This window comes from Tursiops truncatus, chromosome 21, assembly GCF_011762595.2.
Source record: "Tursiops truncatus isolate mTurTru1 chromosome 21, mTurTru1.mat.Y, whole genome shotgun sequence".
In the NCBI taxonomy this organism is placed as follows: domain Eukaryota; kingdom Metazoa; phylum Chordata; class Mammalia; order Artiodactyla; family Delphinidae; genus Tursiops; species Tursiops truncatus.
In genome coordinates, this window is record NC_047054.1 from 32,942,680 (window position 1) to 32,965,795 (window position 23,116).

At 42.9% G+C, this 23,116-nt stretch overlaps 2 protein-coding genes across 11 annotated transcripts in view; one reads left to right on the top strand and one right to left on the bottom strand.

The window, feature by feature from the left end:
* Nucleotides 1-9,570, bottom strand: part of SLC20A2 (solute carrier family 20 member 2) — a 104,999-nt gene extending 95,429 nt beyond the window's left edge. For 2 of the 10 annotated variants that reach the window (XM_073798734.1, XM_073798735.1), the window contains exons 1-3: nucleotides 5,128-9,311; nucleotides 3,628-3,726; nucleotides 2,759-2,817 (exon numbers count right to left, since the gene is read on the bottom strand). The gene's annotated coding sequence lies outside the window, so the exon portion shown is untranslated. The other 8 variants (XM_019921356.3, XM_033848886.2, XM_019921357.3 and 5 more) reach the window with 7 other exon arrangements.
* SMIM19 (small integral membrane protein 19) lies at nucleotides 9,454-22,379 on the top strand. Its single transcript, XM_019921366.3, has 4 exons — nucleotides 9,454-9,592; nucleotides 13,662-13,799; nucleotides 15,331-15,455; nucleotides 20,895-22,379. Exons 2-4 carry the CDS (start codon nucleotides 13,666-13,668, stop codon nucleotides 20,957-20,959), a joined length of 324 nt encoding a protein of 107 aa, XP_019776925.1. The 5' UTR covers nucleotides 9,454-9,592; nucleotides 13,662-13,665; the 3' UTR covers nucleotides 20,960-22,379.
* The last annotated feature ends 737 nt before the right edge of the window (nucleotides 22,380-23,116 follow it).

Sequence of the window (23,116 nt, forward strand, 5' to 3'; positions counted from 1 at the left end):
GTTCACTGCACAAAACGCAATTACAGGACAGCACGACACGCATAGTGCATGCAAGAATGAAGGAAAAATCTACAACAAGGTAAACCATCAACAGCAGAACGTTAAGATTTTGCCAAAAAGCTACCTTTTCATTACAACATGACTCCAGAGTCCAGAGGGGCAAGACCACACAATTTATACGCTTTCCCACACAAGAAACTAACAGGGTTGGTTATTCATGACATTTGGAGACTGGTACGGTATAATTACAAAATGACACAGGTTAATACTTAAGGAGACATCAAGTCTCTCAAAATAAAATGAATATTTACAAGATTAAGTTTCTGTTTTGTTATTAAAGTCCTGGAACTTCAAGGAACATATAAAAATATAGATGACTTAGTACTCAGATTAGTTAACAGAATTACTGATACTTTTTATTCTTTTAGGGGACCTTTTACCTACTAAATCTTAGAGTCTGCGGTTTGTGGTTTCCGTTTTCCATCTATAGAAATTGATTGCGAGCCCTTTTGTGGTATTTATCTTTCTCTTCTCATCCTCCACCCGCCCCTACCCCCAAACCTGCTTTGGATATCTGTCTTCTTTAATTTTTCAAGACAAGGCAGTGAAGTGAAATGGCATGAACTCTTGAATAAAGAGTTAAAAATGTTAAAATCATATGACTCTCCTCTCTTTAAAGTAGTATTAGTCTTCTAGAATACCAATCTAATTCTTAGAAGCAGAAAACACAGGAAGCTCAATGTTGCAAGAAAAGTTAATAATAATTGATTCATCCTGGCTACCCAGGAAATACACAGCAAGGACCTGTGCTCTATGCAAGTACAGACAACAAATGCATCTAGTAATACCTGCCACCCAGGGACAAGGAAAATAGAAAAAGAGCTCACGGAGCAAATGCACAAAAGGTACAGGAAGAAAACAGCATAAATGTAGGGCTGATCAGGAATCAGAGCTCGATGAAACCGTGACAGATCAGTGAGCTCTACAGACAGAAGCGGACGGGAGGTGGTGGAGGAGAGGTCGTCACTGACGGGAGGTGACAGAAGTGAGCAGAGGCGAGGAGGAACCAGGCAGGGGTGAGAGGACAGGAACTAAATTACAAGAGGGGACAAGAAAGAACGGTGGGGCCGGCGCGGAAGGAGGCATGCCCAAGGAACAGACAGCATTTTTAATGGGAGACTGAGTCATAGAAAAAGGAAGGAAGGAGGCAAAATGCAAAGATACCAAACAAGAAATTCTGGACAAATGAGGAAAAATGTAAAAGTGAGACCAGGTGATAAATAGGTAGGGTAGAAAGGCAAAAAAAAGGATAAAGTAAAAGAAACCTCTGGGAAAGGAAATATTAAAAAAAGACAAATGGTTTCTGGAATTTCACTATATTAAATTAAATTTTTAAACCTGTTCTTTTGTTTCTGTTTCTCGCTGCTGGGTAAAACTTGACTGTGAACAATGGTTTCCACAATCTCCAGAGGAGAAAAGTACTGATGAGATCAACTGACTTAGTAGCAAAACTAAGAAGAGCTGAAAACAATAAAATTTACTTATGTCAGTTAACCATCTTAGCTCTAACCCACAAACTAATTTTCTTTCTTTCTTTTTTTTCTGTCAACTTGTTTCATCCATACCTATTTCCTCCCTCCTGTATTACTATTATTTTTTAACATCTTTATTGGAGTATAATTGCTTTACAATGGTGTGTTAGTTTCTGCTTTATAACAAAGTGAATCAGTTATACATATACATATATCCCCATATCCCCTCCCTCTTGTGTCTCCCTCCCACCCTCCCTATCCCACCCCTCTAGGTGGTCACAAAGCACCAAGCTGATCTCCCTGTGCTATGCGGCTGCTTCCCACTAGCTATCTATTTTACATTTGGTAGTGGATATATGTCCATACCACTCTCTCACTTCATCCCAGCTTACCCTTCCCCCTCCCCGTGTCCTCAAGTCCATTCTCTACATCTGCATCTTTATTCCTGTCCTGTGCCTAGGTTCTTCATAACCTTTTTTTTTTAGATTCCATATATATGTGTTAGCATACGGTATTTGTTTTTCTCTTTCTGACTTACTTCACTCTGTATGACAGACTCTAGGTCCATCCACCTCACTATAAATAACTCAATTTTGTTTCTTTTATGGCTGAGGAATATTCCATTGTGTATATGTGCCACATCTTCTTTATCCATTCATCTGTCGATGGACACTTAGGTTGCTTCCATGTCCTGGCTATTGTAAATAGAGCTGCAATGAACATTGTGGTACATGACTCTTTTTGAATTATGGTTTTCTCAGGGTATATGCCCAGTAGTGGGATTGCTGGGTCATATGGTAGTTCTATTTTTAGTTTTGTAAGGAACCTCCATACTGTTCTCCATAGTGGTTGTATCAATTTACATTTCCACCAACAGTACAAGAGGGTTCTCTTTTCTCCACACCCTCTCCAGCATTTATTGTTCCACAAACTAATTTTCACACTGACACATACACATCAATGACCTTAGTGACCAACTGCTTCATTTACTAATCACAAAAGCTTTCTCTCTCTCTCACTTTTTCTCCCTCTGTGCTTATCAGTATTTGGAGAAATCCCTGCTTCTTACTACTGCCCTAAAAAAGAAAGGGCAGAGTAAGAAGGTGACATTTACATCAATACTGCTAAAAAAAAAAAAAAAAAAAAAAGTCTGATGGAAGCTTAACACAAGGTTAAAACAATAACAGTGAAAAGATGCAAATTTCCTATAAATTTCTACGACCCACCTTATTCTGGACTCCTACATAACTGAAAACAGAACACAGAGATCATCCTTCATTTCCATCTAGAAACAATAGAAGAAAACAAAACACTTAACAAGAACATAAAAACAATAAGGAAGAGCTATTCTGAAAAAGAAGGGAAATTATTCTACTCTTAATCCTAGGAAATAACCAAGGGTAGAAGAGCTACCGTACCAAAGGTCTATTTATGAAGCTGTAATTCGTATAACTCTTATTTTTAAGCTGAAAAAATATAGTCATCAGATTTTCAGTCCAAAAAACTGTGCAAGGAAAAAAGCAGGCACACACAGAGGCTGAGAGGAAGATAAAGGAAGATGAACCTAAAGCCCCAAAGCTTTGAACAATCTCTGAGAAGAAGCAGTTTCTCAATATCCCGCGCCTTGAGGAATTCTTCAGTGAAAGTCAATTTCTGAGGGCCAACATCCTATTATAAGCTCCCATTCCTCCTATTGTATCTACTGTTTCTCTATCCACACAGATTGAAACTCTGATCGTAAGCAGATTACCAGCTTTAGCAGCAGGGGAAAAATAACTCAAATATTATACACAAAAGCAATGGGGTAACAAAGACAATGTAAGAAACATGTAAAGAAATATGCTACAGTCTTGTTGCTCATATTTGCAGAACTATCTTCTTTCAGCTGCTCAAAAATCCTAAATGGCATTGGGCCAATTCTTGAAATTTGCCTTTTCTTCAGTTTTTTTCTTTTTTTTTTTAAACCATTCTTCCATGAATATCGTAACGGGTCACTTGGCCATACAGTCCATTCACAGGCATCTGACATGATTATTTACTTCTGGAAACAGCTGCTGAATTCCAAGGCACTGGGACACTTCTTGAAGGAACAAACCTGGTTCTCTGGTCTCTACTGAGGACACGGTGAAACTAGGATTCTCTGAACTCAGCGATGACACGGAAGCCAAGCTGTGCTGTTTCCAAGGTAAGATGCCTTGAAAAAAAAAAAAGCTAAAAATCAATCAGATTTTAAAAACAAAAAAACTCTAATAAAGTAGTGAAAATTCTCACATAGTGTTATATTTTCGCTAAGACTGAAAAATAAGTAACTCAGATAAAAAATTTCAATCCTTCACTTCAACTCTAAATATATTTTCAAAAAAATTTTATAGGGCATCACAGGTTATACAATTAAAAATACTGCAAATAATTGACTGTTCCTGAAATTAACAAAAAATAGCCATTAAAATTGTAAAGAAATTCTGGTGACTGACGTTTTGATGTTTACCATGGCCAGGATAGAAGATGGGCTTTGAGAAAACACTATTTCTCTGCGTTCATATCTTATTTGGAAATGGTATGAACAAGCATGATTTATACTGAGCTATAAAGTGAGCTACAGAACTGATGACCTGGAAAATTTCTTCTAGCCATAAAATTCTGAAATTGCATACTATCTGGTGATAAAATCTTGACACCACTGAACCAGCTGTAGGCAAGCCATTTGACTTTTCCCTGATTTTCTCATCTATAAAATACAGGGCTGGGGCTTCCCTGGTGGCGCAGTGGTTGAGAGTCCGCCTGCGGATGCAGGGGACGCGGGTTCATGCCCCGGTCCGGGAAGATCCCACATGCCGCGGAGCGCCTGGGCCCGTGAGCCATGGCCGCTGAGCCTGCGCGTCCGGAGCCTGTGCTCCGCAATGGGAGAGGCCACAACAGTGAGAGGCCCGCGTACCGCAAAAAAAAAAAAAAAAAACTCTAAAATACAGGGCTGGTTCTTCTTACATGAGGAGATGGGTACTAGGGTCACCGGAGGATGGCTTAAAATACAGATGCCTGCCCAGCTCCAGCTCTAAAGAGCTCTAACCTCTGGGATTAGGCCAAGGCATCTGCTCCTGTTACTGTATAACGAACCCTGGGTCATTCTGTCTACACTCATACTTGAAGAACCACCACACTAGGTCACGTTCGGGATGCAGCTCTACAGCCCTAAGAGTCATAAAACAGGGCAGTAGGGATGCCATTACTCCAGCTTGACAGGTTTAAGACAAATGAAATCACTGTGTCATTTTCTCCTTCCCTAAAAATCCCCCGTTCAGAGAAGATGCCAAAACTAAGATTAAGGCTAACGTGCCAAATGGATAAACACTTCAATGGAGATTATTTTTAGCCCAAATTGTCCCAACTATATCCTCAGATATTTAAATAGAACACAACTGCAGGACGATATTCATAGTCATAAGCTGCTGCTCTGACAGGCCATCCCAAAACATGAGCTGATGTGAAAATGATAGCAGCAACATGCCATTTCTTACTCAAGTTATAAAGCTGCCCCCAAGACAAAGGTCACACCCCCCTCCCCAGCAGAAGCGACATGTCACGCAGAACATCGTACCTGCAGAGCTGCTAACCGGGGCTGTGGCCCAGGCTTCACTCCAGGGCACCTCCTCCTGTGATTCCTGGACAGCGGGTATGGTGACGTGTGTGCTCCCCTATCGGCCGAGTCATGTGGATTCAATGGGCTCTGTTGGTGCCCAACACCCCCAATATAATATTGTCAGCTCCCGACTAAAGGGATACAAAACTGGGCTTTCAGAGTAAACCACTTTGCTTCATCTTGCTGGATTTTGTTTGCAGGCCCTCATCCAAGTCCACATGGCTTCAAAGTGACCTCACTCCAGGTTTGTCACCAAACCAACAGTGCCGTTAAGTTTTTTTCCACCAAATGAATATTACTTGGTTGGAAGAGGCCTCCGGGCCCCAAGAGTGTGTTCTACTGTCCGAGACAAGCTGAAAAAGTGGGTCAAGATTTCACAAAAGGACAAGGCAAACGGACAGATGGGCACCGGAAGCCTTTAGTAATGCTCCCATCCTGGTAAATTACATTCACTAGGGGTTCTTTCACATGAGTTATTTGACACAGAATTAGTACCTTAAACAGTCACTGCCCTTTGTCCTGGTGAATCACTGTCCTAGAATTCAACAGGTACCAAGAGTCCTAGTCTCCCTCAGCTTTGAGGTTCAAAATTTGGTTTTTCTCCTCTTGCCTTCAGTCATTTCAAAATACAGTCCCCTCAACCATTTCGTTATCAACCTCTTCTGCCTGGAAAATCCAGCATTGTTTCTGCAGCTCAAAGTCATTGCCACCATGTATGCTACTTTGAAATTTTTAAAGAGCTTCCTTTACAGCTGAGAAACTAGGGTCAACTTTTAGCTCTCTTTTCTGTCTTTGATAAAGTAAAACTCCCCAGAGAACCCACACTGATTCAAGAGCCAGGCTGCCTGGGTTCATATGCCACCTCCCTGCTTACTACTCACTTTGTGGTCTCGGGCAGGTGACTGAATTACCTCCCTGTGCCTCAGCTTCCTCATGTGAAAAGTGGGATTATAACTGTACCTACGCCAAAGGACTGTTGTGAGAGTCGAATATGTTTACATGTAAAAGCACATTGTAAGCACTACATCAACGTTAGCTATCATTATGTGCTTTATGTAACTCCAAATTCCCTTATTGTTCCACGTGTGTACACGATGTTTGCCCAACTGAAATACTACCTACTCGAGGACTGGGACCACATTTTGAATATTTCTGATGTTCCCCCCATGGCACCTAATATTCACTCAATAGGTAAAAATAAACCTACTCGGTACAAATTATTATACTGGATGAACAAGGAAGTTCTCAAACACAGACCTGTGTAAACATGTATTCCCTGCCCTCGAGTAGCCTGTATTTTGGGTGGGGAAACAAAACACAGGAAATGGTCATGCAACAATATAAAGCCATAAATGATTAAATGCCAAAGTATGTGGTTTAAACAGCTACCATTCAAAGGGCTCACTGTGAGCTGGGACTCTGGAGAGGGCAAGCCTGCAGTGGCCCTGCCCCTAGAGGTGACTTGGATTTCCACGACAGGTGGGAACAGAGAGAGGATTCCAGCATATCTGCTCATTCCACAGATATTTACTGCACACCTTCCGTAGGCCGGCCTCTGTCCTTGGCTCTTGGAATACGGCCATGAGGGACCCAGAAACGGCCCCTGCACCCTGGGACCTAAAAGGGCACTCACTCCACGTGAGAGCCAAGTTCTGAAGTAAGGAGGAAGGGCCTGTCCTCCAACCCGATGAAACACAACATCCCTTAAATGTCTCGTGAACAGGAGCCAATGCTGGCATTACAGTCACTCCGGCTTCCAACAATGGCAAACATACAGAAATTAATAACTTTTCATGTACTGTATTCTAAATATCTTCCATTGTTTATGAAGCACATTAAAGAGATATTCTCCATATTTCTGGATACAAATAACATATAAGAGATTTACAGACACACACAGTATTACTGGAACAGTTTTCGTAATAGAGGCTGCGGAGGCCCAGCTGCTCAATCTTGCCCAAATGAAAGCCTATTCATTAAAGCCCTGTGCTTTGTCTCCTCCCGCCCTTTTCCCTTCTTCTTCTACTAGTGGCTGCCCACAGATATCAAATATCTACTAGAAAAGTGCCTGAAGATGCATGTGTTGGCAGGAATCAGTTAGTCACGATGGGTGGAAGTGTTAACACATGCATCTTTTTCTTCCTACATCCGTCCACTCATCTCCTCCCAGAAGAGAACGCCTTCAGGTAAAGGAACCCTCTTATAAATACCGACTGGCAAAGCATTCTCACTCCTTTCTTCTGCGATGATGGACCACTATCTGAAGATGCGTTAAGTCCAATACGCTCTAATCACAAATATGACACATTTCCAAGCGCTTCGCTCATCCTCTGCAGGCCTCTCACCCAATCCTACTCTCCCAAGATGCAAACTGCTGGATCCCACCATCATTCTCGTCATTGTTACGCCTACATAAATTATTACATTGTACCTTTGGAAACACAGAATAAACTTCTTGATTAAGGAAGTCAAAACTACTCAATTAAATCCAGTCAAAAACTTAACTTCTTCATGCACAAAGTACTGGACTCAAATATGTTTAAGACATGTAAAGGCAAACTGAAAAGTAAGGTAGAACCCCTACAACGTAGATTACTTAACATTCTCAACATCTACATACCCATGAGAGTTAGACTCATCAACAAAGTAACAGCCAACCCAGTTTTTTATTTTCCTTGGTTTGGTACTGGAAAATCACATTCCTGTTTGACTGTCATTCGTTAACCCTTAATTAGGAATGTTGCTTAGAAACTATATATGGAAAAAGGGCACCTTTCAGAAGGGACCATCAAGGCTTTCCCAACATTTACTTTTTTCCAACATCCAAGCATAGCCTGTTCATTGGGTGACAATGACATGTAATGGGAACTCTGATAAAGAGACACAGGGCTTTGGAAACTATTGAATACCCCAATAAAGGGACTAATTGCAGTTCTGTGCAAATGCAAAGCCTTCTTCCAACTTGAAAAACACATTAAATTACTCTATGAGTCATTTTATATTGCCCACACCCTTATTTTACAAAAAACAGAAACAGAAGCAATTAATGTACATATTCCGCATTTGGACACGTTCAAATGAAACTCATGTACTCAAGTATTTCTAAGCAACCTATGTTTATGCAAAAAGTTATCCGGAAGATTAAATGAGATAAAGCATGTAGACCATTTGGCAAAGGCCTGGCAAGCAATCAGTACTCAACATTGCACATTATTATCGTTCCTAATTTTCCAACTCTGTAATCATACTAAACAGTTACAAATTTATGCACGTGATTATGTATATATAATATATATAAACGAATATGTGTTACTACTAGAAATAAAGCTTTTATGTTATGTACCAAGCAATGCTCTTCATCCAGACAGAGGTGAGTTTAATTTTAACAGAATGATCCACAAAGCAGCAGAGAAAGCTGGCTAAGGGGTAGGATGTTAAACGTTACCTCTAATCTCTGCTTATCAATTAAGGATACAGCCTCTACATGGCCTAGTATGAATTATAATCAGCAGTCAGCTGATCCTAGAGAACTCGCTCAAAATGAATAGTTAAGACCTCAAGCACGTGGACAAGTGGCCATTATTTGCAAGGCTGTGCCAACCACTGAAATCTGATTACTTCAATACTCATGCTGAAATCCTACATAAATTCATTACTTGTCTCATGCTAGAATCTTGCAAGTCCTTACAAAAATTTTAAATATCCAAAAGTCACTTAAACTGACAAGACTACAGCATCCTGGGCACATCCAGTTTTTAGAACACTTCAATAGCCTCGGCCACGCATCATTTATTATGACAGGGAAAATGCAAAGCCAGTGACAGCACGTGCTTTCCTAAGCAAATATTAAAAATAACCCTATGCCCTCATTACGAAAAAGGAAAATCTTCGCGTTCCCAGCTTAATCTCGACCCGGGGCCAATGCACACTCCCACCTCCCACGCCGAGACGCCGCCCGGGCGCGCCGAGGTGGGGCTGGAGGCTGCTCGCGCTCTCGGGAGGACCCGTCCCCTCTCCCCGCGCGCTCGGACGCAGCGCGGCCAGACCCACGTGGACTCCAGGCGACGGCGGCCGGACCCACCGCCGGGGTCGCCGCCCAGGGTCGCGGGGAGGGGCCGGGGGCGGGGCCAGCGCCGCGCCGCTAGGCCGGGGAAGGGAGCCGGGCTGCACTCACGCGCCCGGGGGGCGGCACCGGGGCCGTCGCGGCGTCCCTCCGGTTCGCACACTGAGAGGGGGGCGGGGGGGCGGGGGGGGAAAGACCTGGCTCCTCGTTCCATCCGGAAGCCGCCGGGCCGGCAGGAAATGACGAAGCAGAGGTCGTCCGGTCCGTGCGGTAACCGGCTCCGCGCGTCCGGCCGCGACTGCCGGGGAAAGAGCGCGGAGCAGAGCCGCCGGGCCGCGTGCCGCCTGCAGAGCTAGCGGCGTGAGTCGCCCCGCCCCGCCCCGCCCCGCCCCTCCATGCGGGGGGAGGGTGAGAGGGAGGGAAGGGAGCCCGAGGGCGCCCCTAGCCCCGCGCCCGGCCGTCCCAGCTCCTCTGCCGCCGCGCCCCAGGCTGGAGGGAACAGTGAGGCCCGCAGCTCCCGAATCGCGGATCGAAAGGCGGAGGCCGCCGCCTGCGCAGCGCAGGGCACCCGGGCTGGGAGGATGGGGGGATGGGGGTGTGGAGCGGGCGCGCTTCAGGATCGCACCGCGCGCAGCCCGCGGCGGCCGAGCCCTGGCGGCTCCGGCCCCTGCCGCCTGCCGGGGTGGGGGTTTACATTGTCTGCCCGCTAGACTGCTCCTCTCTCCGGGACTGGCAAGTCTCACGAGTCTGGGCAGGGCCGGAAGCGGCCACGTTTGGGAGTCCAGCGTGCGACTCGCTAGCCTGGGTGGTTTTGGGCGAGTTGTGTACCCAGCCCCCCACCCCGCGTCGTCTGCCAGGTGGAGCTTTCGTGCCTCCCAGCAGGGTGATGGTAACAATTAAATGCATATGTGGACTGCCCAGCACAGGCCCCTCAGATGTTAATTGCCTTCGTGTTGCTGGTTGAAGGCCTGTGACCTTGTACCCTCCCGCTTCAGCAACCCAAGCCTTTAGCGTTTCAGAGGACTGAGGGAAAACAACATTGATGCGATGGGTTGTGTTGTATGGAGCTCGTAGAACTGTGCGAGTGACTCCAATCTGAACTTGTTTCAAAATAGCAAAGCTCTAAGTGAGAGACGAAATGGATACCATTCAGGACACGATGACAAGTGATCCTCAAAACTGAACCACCTAGACACGGCATCGGGAACCCCAAATACAGAAAATAATTTAAAAATGATACAGCCGCTTGATTCCAAGAAGAGTACTAGTTCTCTACTTAAAAGTTTGTCAAACTGAAATCAAGCGCCAGTTGTCACATTTTGCCAACTTTATCTCTGGATAGTTATGTTCAGCGCATCCTAGCAACTCCTTACTGAAATAGCTCAAGCATTAGTTTACAGGAAGAATATGTGGAAAAGGTGCAGTTTTCTCAGAAAAGCCCTGAATGACAATCCAAGCACATGGTGGTCTTGCTGAAACATCCACTAACTTGCCAGGAACAAACCACTGTAACGCCCCTGGGCATTGTGCTTCAGACTTAGAGGGAGGCTGTGAGGTGTGCAGTAGCCGCTCAGCAGGTGTGTGTGTGTACACTTGGTTAGACTGTGGCGAGCTGGGTGGGGACCAGTCATAGTTCAGGCCACATGGGAGCTGTGGTCTGTACTGTGACTTTGTACAGGACCACTCCTTATTCCTGGCAGTCTTACAAAGGCATGCCATTGGTCATGATGGAGGACCAGGCACGAAAGGCCTACCCCCGGTGCAAGTCTTTCACAACCATACTACTAAAAGTAACTCAAGTGCGTGTCCCCAGAACAGTAGTGTCACTGCGTACCAATCAAGTTGTGTAATTCACAGTAAAATTTCACCATTCTTGGTCAGCAGAATTTCAGAATCCTTCTCTAAAATATAATGAAAAACTGGCATATTTGTAGGAGGAGGAAGACAGCTCTGTAGGAATACACCATTTATTGAGTGGCACATGAACAGAATTTTGTGGAACACTAAAGCAAGAAATTCATCTGGCTCAGATCCAGTCAGGCGGTAGAAAACACGTAGGAAATACTTTAAAAGTGTGTCAGATAAAGGGCACCTGCAAAATGTCTCAGTAGCCATTGTTAAGTCTGCTCCCCTTTTCTTCTCCAATTTGTTCGTAACTCCCAATCCTGAAACCTGCCACCCTCACTGCATGGCCGTGCCGGCCTTTCCACAGCACCTCAAACCAGACCTCTGAAGTCATCTCTTATGGCCAAAAACAGTCATCGTTATTTTATGTTTTGGCACCAACGGAAATCTAGAAAAAAATGCTAGATTCCATAAATTGTAAAGACAATTATAGTCTCTGATGTTCCAAAAGTTTCCATTCCTAAAGTAGGCTGATTACTTACTATGAATAATGTTACATCCAGAGAAACTCTGGAGTTCAATTTTAAGAAATAAGAATTGAAACTGTGAATAATGCCAAATCCCCCTGCGCCTCCCACTCTCTTAAAAAAAAACCAAAAATCCATAGCCAATCTTTAATATGTAGGAATTGGGTATGTTTAATATTTAGATCTTGCATCTATAAAGTTTTAAGTTCTGTTTTTATTATTCTCTGTCTAATTTTTAAAAGACCAATCCTTATGCTCATCAGACACCAATAGATGTTTCAGAGGAATGACTCTTGCCCTCAATGTCTAGAATGTAAGTTAAATGGCCATTCACGATACTCACTTTAATACAGTCTGTCCGCGAACGTCTGACAGAGACTTCAGGTGCCAGAATGGGGCCAACATGCCACCTGGCCTGGGAGCAGACCCCAAGGAAATTTCATTCATTTTATGCAGAGGCAAACTGTAAGAAAGAAAACAGACTCTGCCCTTAATATACACTTATTAAGTTACTGAGCCAAATCTACACTAAAGAACATTTTGGGGACTTCCCTGGTGGCACAGTGGATAAGACTCTGCGCGCCCAGTGCAGGGGGCCTGGGTTCGATCCCTGGTCAGAGAACTAGATCCCACATGCATGCTGCAACTAAGAGTTGGCATGCCACAGCTAAGGGGCCGGTGAGCCGCAACTAAGGAGCCCTGGAGAGGCAACTAAGGAGCCCACTTACCTTAAAAAAAAAAAATTTTTTTGGAGGCTCACAGGACAGATTGCAAGATATTTCAGTGGAGGAATTTCTGCAATGCCTTCACTGTTATAGGGTGTCTAGAAAAAATTGCAAAACAATTTCTTGGACATTCCAGATACCTTTTTTCTTGGTATTAGAAAATGGCTATCTTAGTAGAAACTACAGTACAGTTATCACCTGTCATTTGTTCAGTTTTTCTCCTTTTTTTTTTGCGGTACACGGGCCTCTCACTGTTGTGGCCTCTCCCGTTGCGGAGCACAGGCTCTGGATGCGCAGGCTCAGCGGCCATGGCTCACGGGCCTAGCCGCTCCGTGGCATGTGGGATCTTCCCGGACCGGGGCACGAACCCGTGTCCCCTGCATCGGCAGGCGGACTCTCAACCACTGCGCCACCAGGGAAGCCCAGTTTTTCTCCTTTTGATAGAGTATCTAAAACAACACTTCCGAATTTCTTTCACATATTAGGTCATTTTACTTAGACTTACCTAGTTTAGATTTAACACAAGAGCAGAACTTTCTCTTTAAGGAAAAATTCAGTGAACTTCCCAAGTGCAAATAAGAAACCAGTACTCTTTCCCTTGCTACTTGATATACTTGCTGTTACCATTCATTTTCTGTGGGAATGTCCAAAGAATGCATTTCCTTGAATAGAAGTCACAGCTGTGTAAATAGCAAAATAACTTTTTATCCCATAGCTTCCACAGTGGGCCAGGAGGCCAAAACTAGATAAAGCTCCAGACATTTTCGTTTTCCAGGTGTGTCAGGGGCCTGTGGAAGAGCACGGTCCTGGCTGGTGCATCTCATCCAGACTGCTGTCACGGGTCTAACGCTGTCCTTCTCTCTTAGCATCCCAGCCATTTGTGTGGACCTCTGTTTTAAGTATTCAGTTGCTTTCATCTGGGTGATAGTTACAGTTTGGAAACTGTGCAGTGACATTTCAACCCATATCCTTTTAGAAATATGATTTTTAAATCCCAAGTTTGAACCTTTATGTAGGAACTGTGATGTTTCAAAGTCAGAAATAGGCGAAAATGTGTTCCATGCCTTAGTGATCTAGACCAGGGTTGGCCAACATTTTCTTAACGGGCCAGATGGTAAACATTTTAGGCTTTGAGGGCTGTGAGGCAAAAATGGAAGATGCTCTGCTTAAAATGTATCCGTTTAGAAATGTAAAACCATTCTTGGCTCCTGGGCCATACAAAGGCAGGCAGGGGGCTGGAACTGGCCAGCAGGCCCTCTGTTTGCCAGCCCTTGTCCAGCCGTCACACCATCACTAACTGAAAGAAACCCTGCCCTCTTTGCTGCCTTACAGTCCCATGCCTGGCGGTTACGGAGTGATGGGTGACGAGGGCTCTATCGATTACAGTGTTCACGAGGCCTGGAATGAAGCCACCAACGTGTACCTGGTAGTGATCCTTGTCAGCTTTGGGCTCTTCATGTATGCCAAGAGGTAAAGGCTTTAGATTCTCAGGGTTGATAAGAACCCAGCCATTTATAAGTTTTGTAGGTTTGTTTGTTTGATCTAAGTTAAATGCACAAAAATAATTTCATCAGCATTTTTGTTCCTGCTATGAAATCACTGTCTAGTCGGGTCAGCCCTCACATTACCGGACACCAGGATTTGGCTTGGAAAACCCAGTTGCTCTGAGAGATGGGGATTTAAGTGCAGCTCTTGGCACCCAGACCGGATGCTCTATACTCCTATTCTATCATTTCTGATATAGCTCAGTTTTCTCATTCAGCCAGCTTCACTGTCACCCTTGGATGAGCACATATTTTGGGCCAATGTCCCTGAAATGCACAAACTCTAACTCCTATGTGTTCAGCAATTCTGTCTTCGCAAATTTCAAGCCTTCTCTTCTGTTTCTTGTGCATAATATTGGTATGATCCAATTACTTGTCTGTCCGTCCCCCAAAACTCAGTCCCCTGAGAACAAGGACTTTTATTTAACCTTTGTGTCCCTGATGTGCCACATGGTGTAAATCCTCAATAAATATTTCTTGCTGTGATTCCAGATGCTGTAGCGTAATTCAGCTGTTCTTTTCCACACTCCCTGGCTCCTTTCCTTCAAGTACAGTTAAAAACAAATGCACGGTGAGGGGCGTGCTTTGAAGAGGAAAAACAGCAGTAGTTGGATTGAGCTGCTGCTGCCCATAGCCATGTGCTCGGTGGCGTCGTCTACCAAGGTCAAAGGCATTAGACAGTTCAGGATAATTAGTCAACCAAGAATAATTGATGCTCTGCCCGGGGAAAAGTTCAGACCCACACTTGCCACGGGACCTGCAGGCTCGCCCTTCCCGACCCTGAGACCCCTGAGCTGCTGGCCAGCTGGCCGCCTGGACTCTCGGGGGAGCGGGGCCGGGGGGTGGGGGGGGCAGGGGGGAGGAGGCCTCCACAGAGCATGGGGGAGCCGCTGGCAGGTAACAGCCTTCCCCTAAAAATAGCCACCGTCTCCTCCCCACCCCAATGTTTTAAAGGCAGAGACAGGCTGTTGTTAATTTTAACTATATGACCCCACTAAGGCCATGCTACTCTATTTAAGAAATCGTTTATTCATTGGTTTTCAAAATTAAGGTCTGCTCACATTCTGTTTATTCTCTGCCTGCAATAACTTAGTTTTATTTGCGTGACATGAGAGGGAGGGGAAAAATAATCATACGTTTTTTGTCTGAGCATTTTTCCATACAACAGGGCTTTTTTTGTGGGGATTGAGGGGAGACGCTTTGTTGTGTGAAGTGGGCATGTTCAGCTACTGCCTTTTCTTTCTTATAACCCTGTGACTGTACATGTACAGCTTCATACTTCTAGTGAAAGAAAGAATACTTGAGCCCAGGAAGCATCTCACGGGGACAAAATAGAAGATGGACTCAGGGCCACTTACGTCCTTTTAATGCAGCTTCTGGTTACTACGATCGTTTGAATGTTACAGTCCTACAACTATGAATACAAATCTCTTTTCTGCATTGGTTTTGTGTTTTAGAAATAAAAGGAGAATTATGAGGATATTCAGTGTGCCACCTCCAACAGACACTCTGTCAGAGCCCAACTTTTATGACACAATAAGCAAAATTCGGTTAAGACAGCAACTGGAAATGTACTCCATTTGTAAGTATTCTGTGCTTAATTACGTACATAAGCATATTTAAAATAGACTCTTTGGGGTTGAGTCTCGTTGGCAAAGGTTATCAGAAATAGCTGATAATGACACAGGGAACTATATTCAATATCCTGTAATAAACCATAATGGAAGAGAATATGAATAAGAATATATGTATGTATATCTGAATCACTTTGCTGTACACCAGAAACTAACACAACATTGTAAATCAACTATACTTCAATTTAAAAAAAATTTTTTTTTAAGAAAGAAATAGCTGGTAATGAAAACGTAGGGCCTTTTTTAGATGCTCAACACAGTATCAGCAAACCCGGTTTGCATGAAGTTAGTGTTTCAGGACACTTCACTTATTTGGGGCCCTTCCAAGACCCTGAGAGGAGCCCTAGCAACGTGTTTCACGTTTTGAAAATTTGGCAGAAATTAGATGCCTTAACAGTCGGTGAGGCTCCTGTCTCATCCTTCTCTAATTTCCCTCCTTTGCACTTCCCTCATGTGCAGTGGCGTTGAGGTGGCCAAGAGCATTTGGGGGATCTGGCTGAGGGGACGTTGAGTTGAACCTACTTTAGTTCAGGTTTGAAATTTTGTGTTTATAGAGTTTGCAGTCACTTCTTGACAATTAAATTACTATGTGCTGCAGCCATAGCGGTATAGGAACGGCTTCCAGGCCAGAGGTTATTAACATGTCCTGTGGTACTAAACCCTGTGAGTAAGTGGTGGAGAAGAAACAAAGGTTAAAGGGCAAGGAGCCAGGATGAATTGTACATCCAAGCCACAGCCTTTGATGCCACCATTTAAAAAAATGAGGTGTGGTTTCCATGGTGTATCATTAAATGAGAAAAGGCAAGATGTAATTATATATATGCTAGGGTACTGCTCCTTTAAAATCAAATGACCAAAGCATCCCTATCTACGTGTAATAAAAATGTAGTATAGAATTTTGTTTTTATTGAAGTATAGTTGATTTACAATGTTGTATTAGTTTCAGGTATACAACACAGTGATTCATATATATATATATATATATATATATATATATATATGTATGTTATTTTTCAGATTCTTTTCCCTATAGGTCACCACAGAATACTGAGTATGGTTCCCCGTGCTATACAGTAGGTCCTCGTTGGTGATCCACTTTATATACAGTAGTACACATATGTTAATCCCAACCTCCCAATTCATTCCTCCCCAACTCCTTTCCCCGTTGGCAGCCACAAGTCTGTCCTCTATGTCTGTGGGTCTATTTCCGTTTTGTAAGTAAGTTCATTTGTATCTTTTTTTTTTTAAGATTCCACATGTAAGTGATACATGGTATTTGTCTTTCTCTGTCTGACTTACTTCACTTAGTACAACGATCTCTAGGTCCATCCATGTTGCTGCAAATGGCATTATTTCATTCTTTCTTATGGCTGAGTAATATTTCATTGTGTGTGTATATATATATATACACACACACACACACACACACCTCCTCTTCTTTATCCAGTCATCTGTATATGGACATTTAGGTTGTTTCCATGTCTTGGCTATTGTAAACAGCACTGTAATGAACATTGGGGTGCATGTATCTTTTCAAATTTTAGTTTTCTCTGGATATATGCCCAGGGGTGTGATTGCTGGATCATATGGTAACTCTATTTTTAATTTTTTAAGGAACCTCCATACTGTTTTCCATAGTGGCTGTATCAATTTACCTTCCCACCAACAGTGTAGGAGGGTTCCCTTTTCTTCACACCCTCTCCAGCATTTATTATTTATAGACTTTTTGATGATGGCCATTCTGACCGGTGTGAGATGATACCTCATTGTAGTTTTGATTTGCATTTCTCTAATAAAAATGTTGAGCATCTTTTCACGTGCCTGTATGTCTTCATTGGAGAAATGTCTATTTAGATCATCTGCCCATTTTTTGATTGGGTTGTTTCTAAAAATGTTCTGTATAATTACACAAGTCTGGAGGAAGGCTTGGAAAGATACACATCAGATTATTAACATTCATTACCTTGATGGGAACACTGTGGGACTCGAGGGAAAAGAGTGGATATTTTTAAAAGAAAGATAGATGTCTGTGTGTTTGCGTGCTCGCATAGAAAGAAGCAAGAAAGAGTGATCAGCAAGATGTTACTGGTATGTGTCTCGGGTGGGCTGGAATTTCAGGTGAAAAGTAGAAAAACCATATATATATATATATTTACACAAGTAGAACCTCTAGAAATTTCTTCAGCATAAATTTTATCCTGAGAAGTAGTAACAGCAGTTCCTTTGGGGAAAGGAACTGCAGGACTAATCAGGTGGGAGGAAGGTACACCTTCCCTGTTTCCTCTTTTGTCCCTTTTGCATTCATGTTTTACTAGTTCAGAATAAGAAGTAAAACTGAATGTTACAGAGTAGCATTATTCACAGTAGCCAAAAGATGGAAACAACCCAAGTGTCCTTGACTGATGGATCCACAGAATGTGGTCTATACATGAATAGGATGTTATTCAGCCTTTAAGAGGAAGGAAATTCTTTTTTTTTTTTTTTTTTGGTTGCATTGAGTTTTCTTTGCTGCACACGGGCTTTCTCTAGTTTCAGTGAGTGGGGGCTACTCTTCGTTGTGGTGCGCAGGCTTCTCATTGCAATGGCTTCTCTTGTCGTGGAGCACGGGCTCAGTAGTTGCAGCACGTGGGCTCAGTAGTTGTGGCTCGCAGGCTCTAGAGCGCAGGCTCAGTAGTTGTGGCACACGGGCTTAGTTGCTCTGCGGCATGTGGGGTCTTCCTGGACCAGAGCTCGAACCCATGTCCCCTGCATTGGCAGGCGGATTTTTAACCACTGCGCCACCAGGGAAGTCCCAAGAGGAAGGAGGTTCTGACACATGCTACAACATGGATGCCTTGAAGACATTATGCTTTGTAATTATTTTTATTGTGAAGTGAAAGAAGCCAGTCACAAAAGAACAAATATTGTGTGATTTCTCTTCTGTGTAGCAAATTCACAGAGACAGAAAGCAGAATCGTCACTAGGAGTGGGGGAGGGAGTGGGGAGTTACTGTGGAATGAGGACAAAGGTCAGTGTGGGGTGATCAAAAGAAGCGTGGTGGTGGTGGCAGCACAACAGTGTGAATGTAGTTAATGTCCCTGAACTGTACACTTAAAAATGGTTAAAATGGCAAGTTTATGTTTTTGTATTTCACTTCAAAAAAATATATCCTTAAGGAAATTTAAGTATTTAAAAAACAAAAACAGGGAACCAGAAGCTCTGTATAGAAAATTATAAGTAAAGAGTTAGGTTTTCATTGATGCCTAGTCAAAACAGAAGTTTGTAGGTGTTCCCCGGTGGCCTAGCAGTTAGGATTCGGTGTTTTCACTGCAGAGGCCCAGGTTCGATCCCTGGTCAGGGAACTAAGATCCCACGTGGCTGGAGGCACAGCCAAATACAAAAAACAAACAAACAAAAATCAGAAGTTAGATCCTATCAAAAAATATTCAGTAGTATAGCATATACAATTATAAAGCCAGTGTGCAGCTCTTTTTCTTCTTTGATGAGAATGGCATAAAATGAAATTTATCAGGACACCTGTGTTTGTAAGGCATGGTAGCTTTCTGTTGCTGCTGTATTATCACCAATTCAGTGGCTTAACACAACACAGATCTTACAGTTAGAGATTAAAAGTCCTACAGCAGATTCACTGACTAAAATCAAGGTGTTGGCAGAGTTCTGCTGTTTCTTTCTGGATGCTCTAAAGGAGAAGCTGTTTCTTTGCCTTTTCCAGCTTCTAGAAACCACCCATGCTGCTTGCTTTGTGGCTTCATTCGCCCATCCTCAAAGCCAGTAGCACTGCATCTTTCTGACCGTTCTTCCATTTTTATAGTTCCCTCTCTCTCTCAACTCTGCCAGGAAAGGTTCTCTGATTTTCAGGGCCCCTATGATCAGGTTGGGCCAGATAATCCAGGGTAATCCCCCTTCTCAAGGTCCTTACCTTAAAAACATCTTTAAAGTCCCTTCTGCCCCAGAAGGTAACATATTCACAGATTATGGGGATTAGGATGTGGACATCTTTGGAAACCATTGTTCTTGTAAATAGTGAGTATTTGCACATTTAAAGAGGCCCATCACAGGGACTTCCCTCGTGACACAGTGGTTAAGAATCCGCCTGCGGTGGGGGGTGGGGGGGGCTTCCCTGGTGGTGCAGTGGTTAAGAATCTGCCTGCCAATGCAGGGGACATGGGTTTGAGCCCTGGTCCGGGAAGATCCCACATGCCGCGGAGCAACTAAGCCCGTGTGCCACAGCTACCGAGCCCGTGAGCCACAACCACTGAGCCCACGTGTCACAACTACTGAAGCCCGCGCGCCTAGAGCCTGTGCTCCACAACAAGAGATGCCACTGCAATGAGAAGCCTGTGCACCGCAACGAAGAGTAGCCCCCACTCGCTGCAACTAGAGAAAGCCTGTGCAGCAACGAAGACCCAACACAGCCAAAAACAGGAGAAGCTACTGCAGTGAAAAGGCAGCGCATTGCAATGAAGAGTAGCCCCCACTCGCCGCAACTAGAGAAAGCCCATGCCCAGCAACTAAGAGCCAACAACGAAGACCCAATGCAGCCATAAGTAAATAAATAAATAAATAAATTTATTTAAAAAATAAAGAGTCCCATCACATTGCATCATTCTTAGTGCTGATGATGGCATGTCTAGTCCTGACTTAGTCTGGAAGTTCAAGAGGAAATAGCAAACAAAATTCTTTTCCTTAAAGAGGACTCCCAAAATTGTAAAGCTTTCAGCCACAATAATCTGGATCCACCCTGAGTATATAAACAAACAGTATTTCTTCCTTGGCTGGTAAAAAACTTAATGAAGAGACTGAAAGTTTGAAAGCCAAGCAGTGAACGACATTTGCAAAGACTTTAGCCCTGCACTCTCTCTAGTTTCAGTTTAAGACCTTCAATAAATATTTCTCAGAAGCACAAAAAGAACACAGAATTGCAAGTCTGTTTTTTCTTCTAGTTTATATTAATGACAATGTTCAGTAAATCTCTTAGGCTTCTCATTTAAAATATAGTCAAATTCCTTATGATGTGGACAAAATCATTATTATTAACTTATCTTGAGGTGGAGATGGGAAATAAGAAAGGACATTACAAAATGTTAATTTAAGTTTAGTAGCTTAATTAGTGTTTACCCTATATTTCAATGCTCTGAATAATCCTGATGTACAAGACAATAATAATAAACATCTGAAAATGGATATCAGCACTGCTGAGAAATTAGAGGATCATGAAGTATAATAAATTTCCTCTAATGAATAAAAAATTGTTTAATTCTAAGCTAATTCTTTACTGAGAATCATGACTTGACTGTGATTTAATGATGTGAGCTCATAATTATTTTGCGATTTTATTAATCATATCTCCTTTTTTCTTGCTTATTGTTTTGTTTGTTTTTCAATAGCCAGAAAGTATGATTATCAGCAGCCACAGAGCCAGGCTGACAGCGTGCAGCTCTCATTGGAATGAAATCTCAGAAAATGAGCAGCAGGAATGATCGTTGTTCAAGAGTGCAGTCTCCTCGCGCTGCCAAGTCATGAGCAGCAATTTTTTTAAACTTCTGTCTCCATAAAATCATTTTATTTGTGACTTTTCCCCAATTTTTTGGTGTGTTTTGTTTCACTTTTTTAAACCTCATCTCCAAATCATTTGTTCCACAAATCAGAAATTCCTCAAAAGGCCTGAACACAGAGAGTCTGCACGTACCTAGGAAGATAGACTATCACCAGAGATGGTGACTGTACCTTGTGAAGACTTTGATCCCTTCAGGAGACAGTCAGGAAATAAAAACACATCTTTGGAAGCAAGAGTCTGGAGCTGATGCCACTTTGGAACTTCTTTGCCAACTTAAAAAATAAAAATCTAATCATTGGAATAACTTCCTCTTCGACTGTGTTCTGGGATAAATATAATAAGGATAACAGACTAACGTATGTTCTTATGGCTGTTGTTACCTCTAACCGAATTAACCATTTTTGCTACTTCAGAATTTGCACAGTAAACTGTCTTTTCTGCGTTGTGAAATTGTGATGCGCACCCCCCTGCTAACTGTAGAAGTTTTCTGTGACTGGAGTTTGTTCCCCTTAATTGTATTCCCAGGAGTTTCTTCCACCAGAAGAGTCTTCTTTCGGCCGTGCTGGGGCTATACTGCGGAATACATGGGCACCTCTGACTGGTGTCAGCGGCTTGCTTTGGGGTCATGTGACCATCAGTCTTTAATGTAACTGTATGGTTTCTTAGGCTTTTTTAGCATAATAAGCTTCCCTGCAGACTCTCATATCTTGTACCATTTTGTACTGTACATTGAAATGTTTTCACCCAGTTTTTCATATTTATTTAAATAAAAGCCGGTTGGGGATAGTGGCAGGGAAGTTCAACTGTCCATGTAACTGTCCATAAATTAGTTTTTGAATCAAAACTATAATTTTAAGAGTTAGAGTTAATATTTCAAGCATTATTGCCTTTTCCTTTATAATTATGAAGTAAAGAATATAAATGAAAAGGTTTAGACCAAATAAAATCATTTCAGGGAAATTGCATTTACTTTTAAAATTTAAATCTTTTCAAATATATATATATATTGTACAAGGTGAATTGTTGACCAAATGGAATAATTATTTCTTAACTCACAGATGAGTTTGAACGTACCGCCTGTATGTAGAATGAATACTCGGACTGAAGGATTGTAAACAGTTACAATTATGGCCTGGGGATAGCAGAGCAGCAAGGGGACAATCTTCTTAAACTTTGCTTTGCTCTCATGTAATCAGGAACGGGGGCGGTTTACCTGCTGTCCCTGATGTGTGGCACAAATCTAGACAAATTACGAAAACTGGCTATCTCAGCTGATTTGTACAGTGTACCTAAATAAACATCAATCACAACGAAATGGACTGTGATGGTTTTTTATTTGCATCCACTGGACAGAGACAGTCACGACTAAAACCTCACAGATCATTCGGTGAGAGTGGAACTCTGGCAAGTGAGAGAGGAAGATTCCTCATTTCTTCTCTGAAGCCCGCTGATGGGAGTCACGCCTCCACCAGCAGGATCAACAGCAAGTCCGCCTTTGAAGTTTCTTCTCTGCTTCCACAGCTGAGCTGGGAAAGCAGGGGATGCCCTGCAGCCACACTTCAAAGGGACACCAGTTATTGTCCTGCTTCTGCCCCTGAATCCACCAAGGGTTTGATGGAACTATTTTCTTTGGAAGAAAAAAGGCATGACTAATAAACAGGTCAGTAACACTTGTGTTCTCTGTTTCCTCATTTCTCTCTTTAACTGCATAAGATGCTCTGCGGTAAGCATGGAGGGGCAGCCTCCCTGGGTGCACAGCTGGGCCCAGCCCACTGCTCCAAGGGGCACAGATGCTTGCTAATGACCCCACACCGTTTCAGGTGGAGCTCCTGATAGGATTCAGCAGAAAACGAGATGCAGAGTTTAGGGTGAAATTGCTGTACTGTCAGAAATATATTTAAGTATTGAGTAAAAATAAGAGAGAAAATGGTAATAAAAATAATTTCAGATATTAAGAATAAATGTATCTTAGTACTATATATAAAATAATCAACAAATTTCATATATCACTTATATGTGGAATCTAAAAAAATGATACAAGTGAACTTATTT

What these genes read in the sequence shown, in the direction of transcription:
- SMIM19 (XM_019921366.3), top strand. Translation starts at nt 13,666, where the DNA reads ATGCCTGGCGGTTACGGAGTGATGGGTGACGAGGGCTCTATCGATTAC. An exon ending in CTCTTCATGTATGCCAAGAG is followed by an intron (nt 13,800 to 15,330) that starts GTAAAGGCTTTA and finishes TTTGTGTTTTAG; the next exon opens with AAATAAAAGGAGAATTATGA. An exon ending in ACTGGAAATGTACTCCATTT is followed by an intron (nt 15,456 to 20,894) that starts GTAAGTATTCTG and finishes GTTTTTCAATAG; the next exon opens with CCAGAAAGTATGATTATCAG.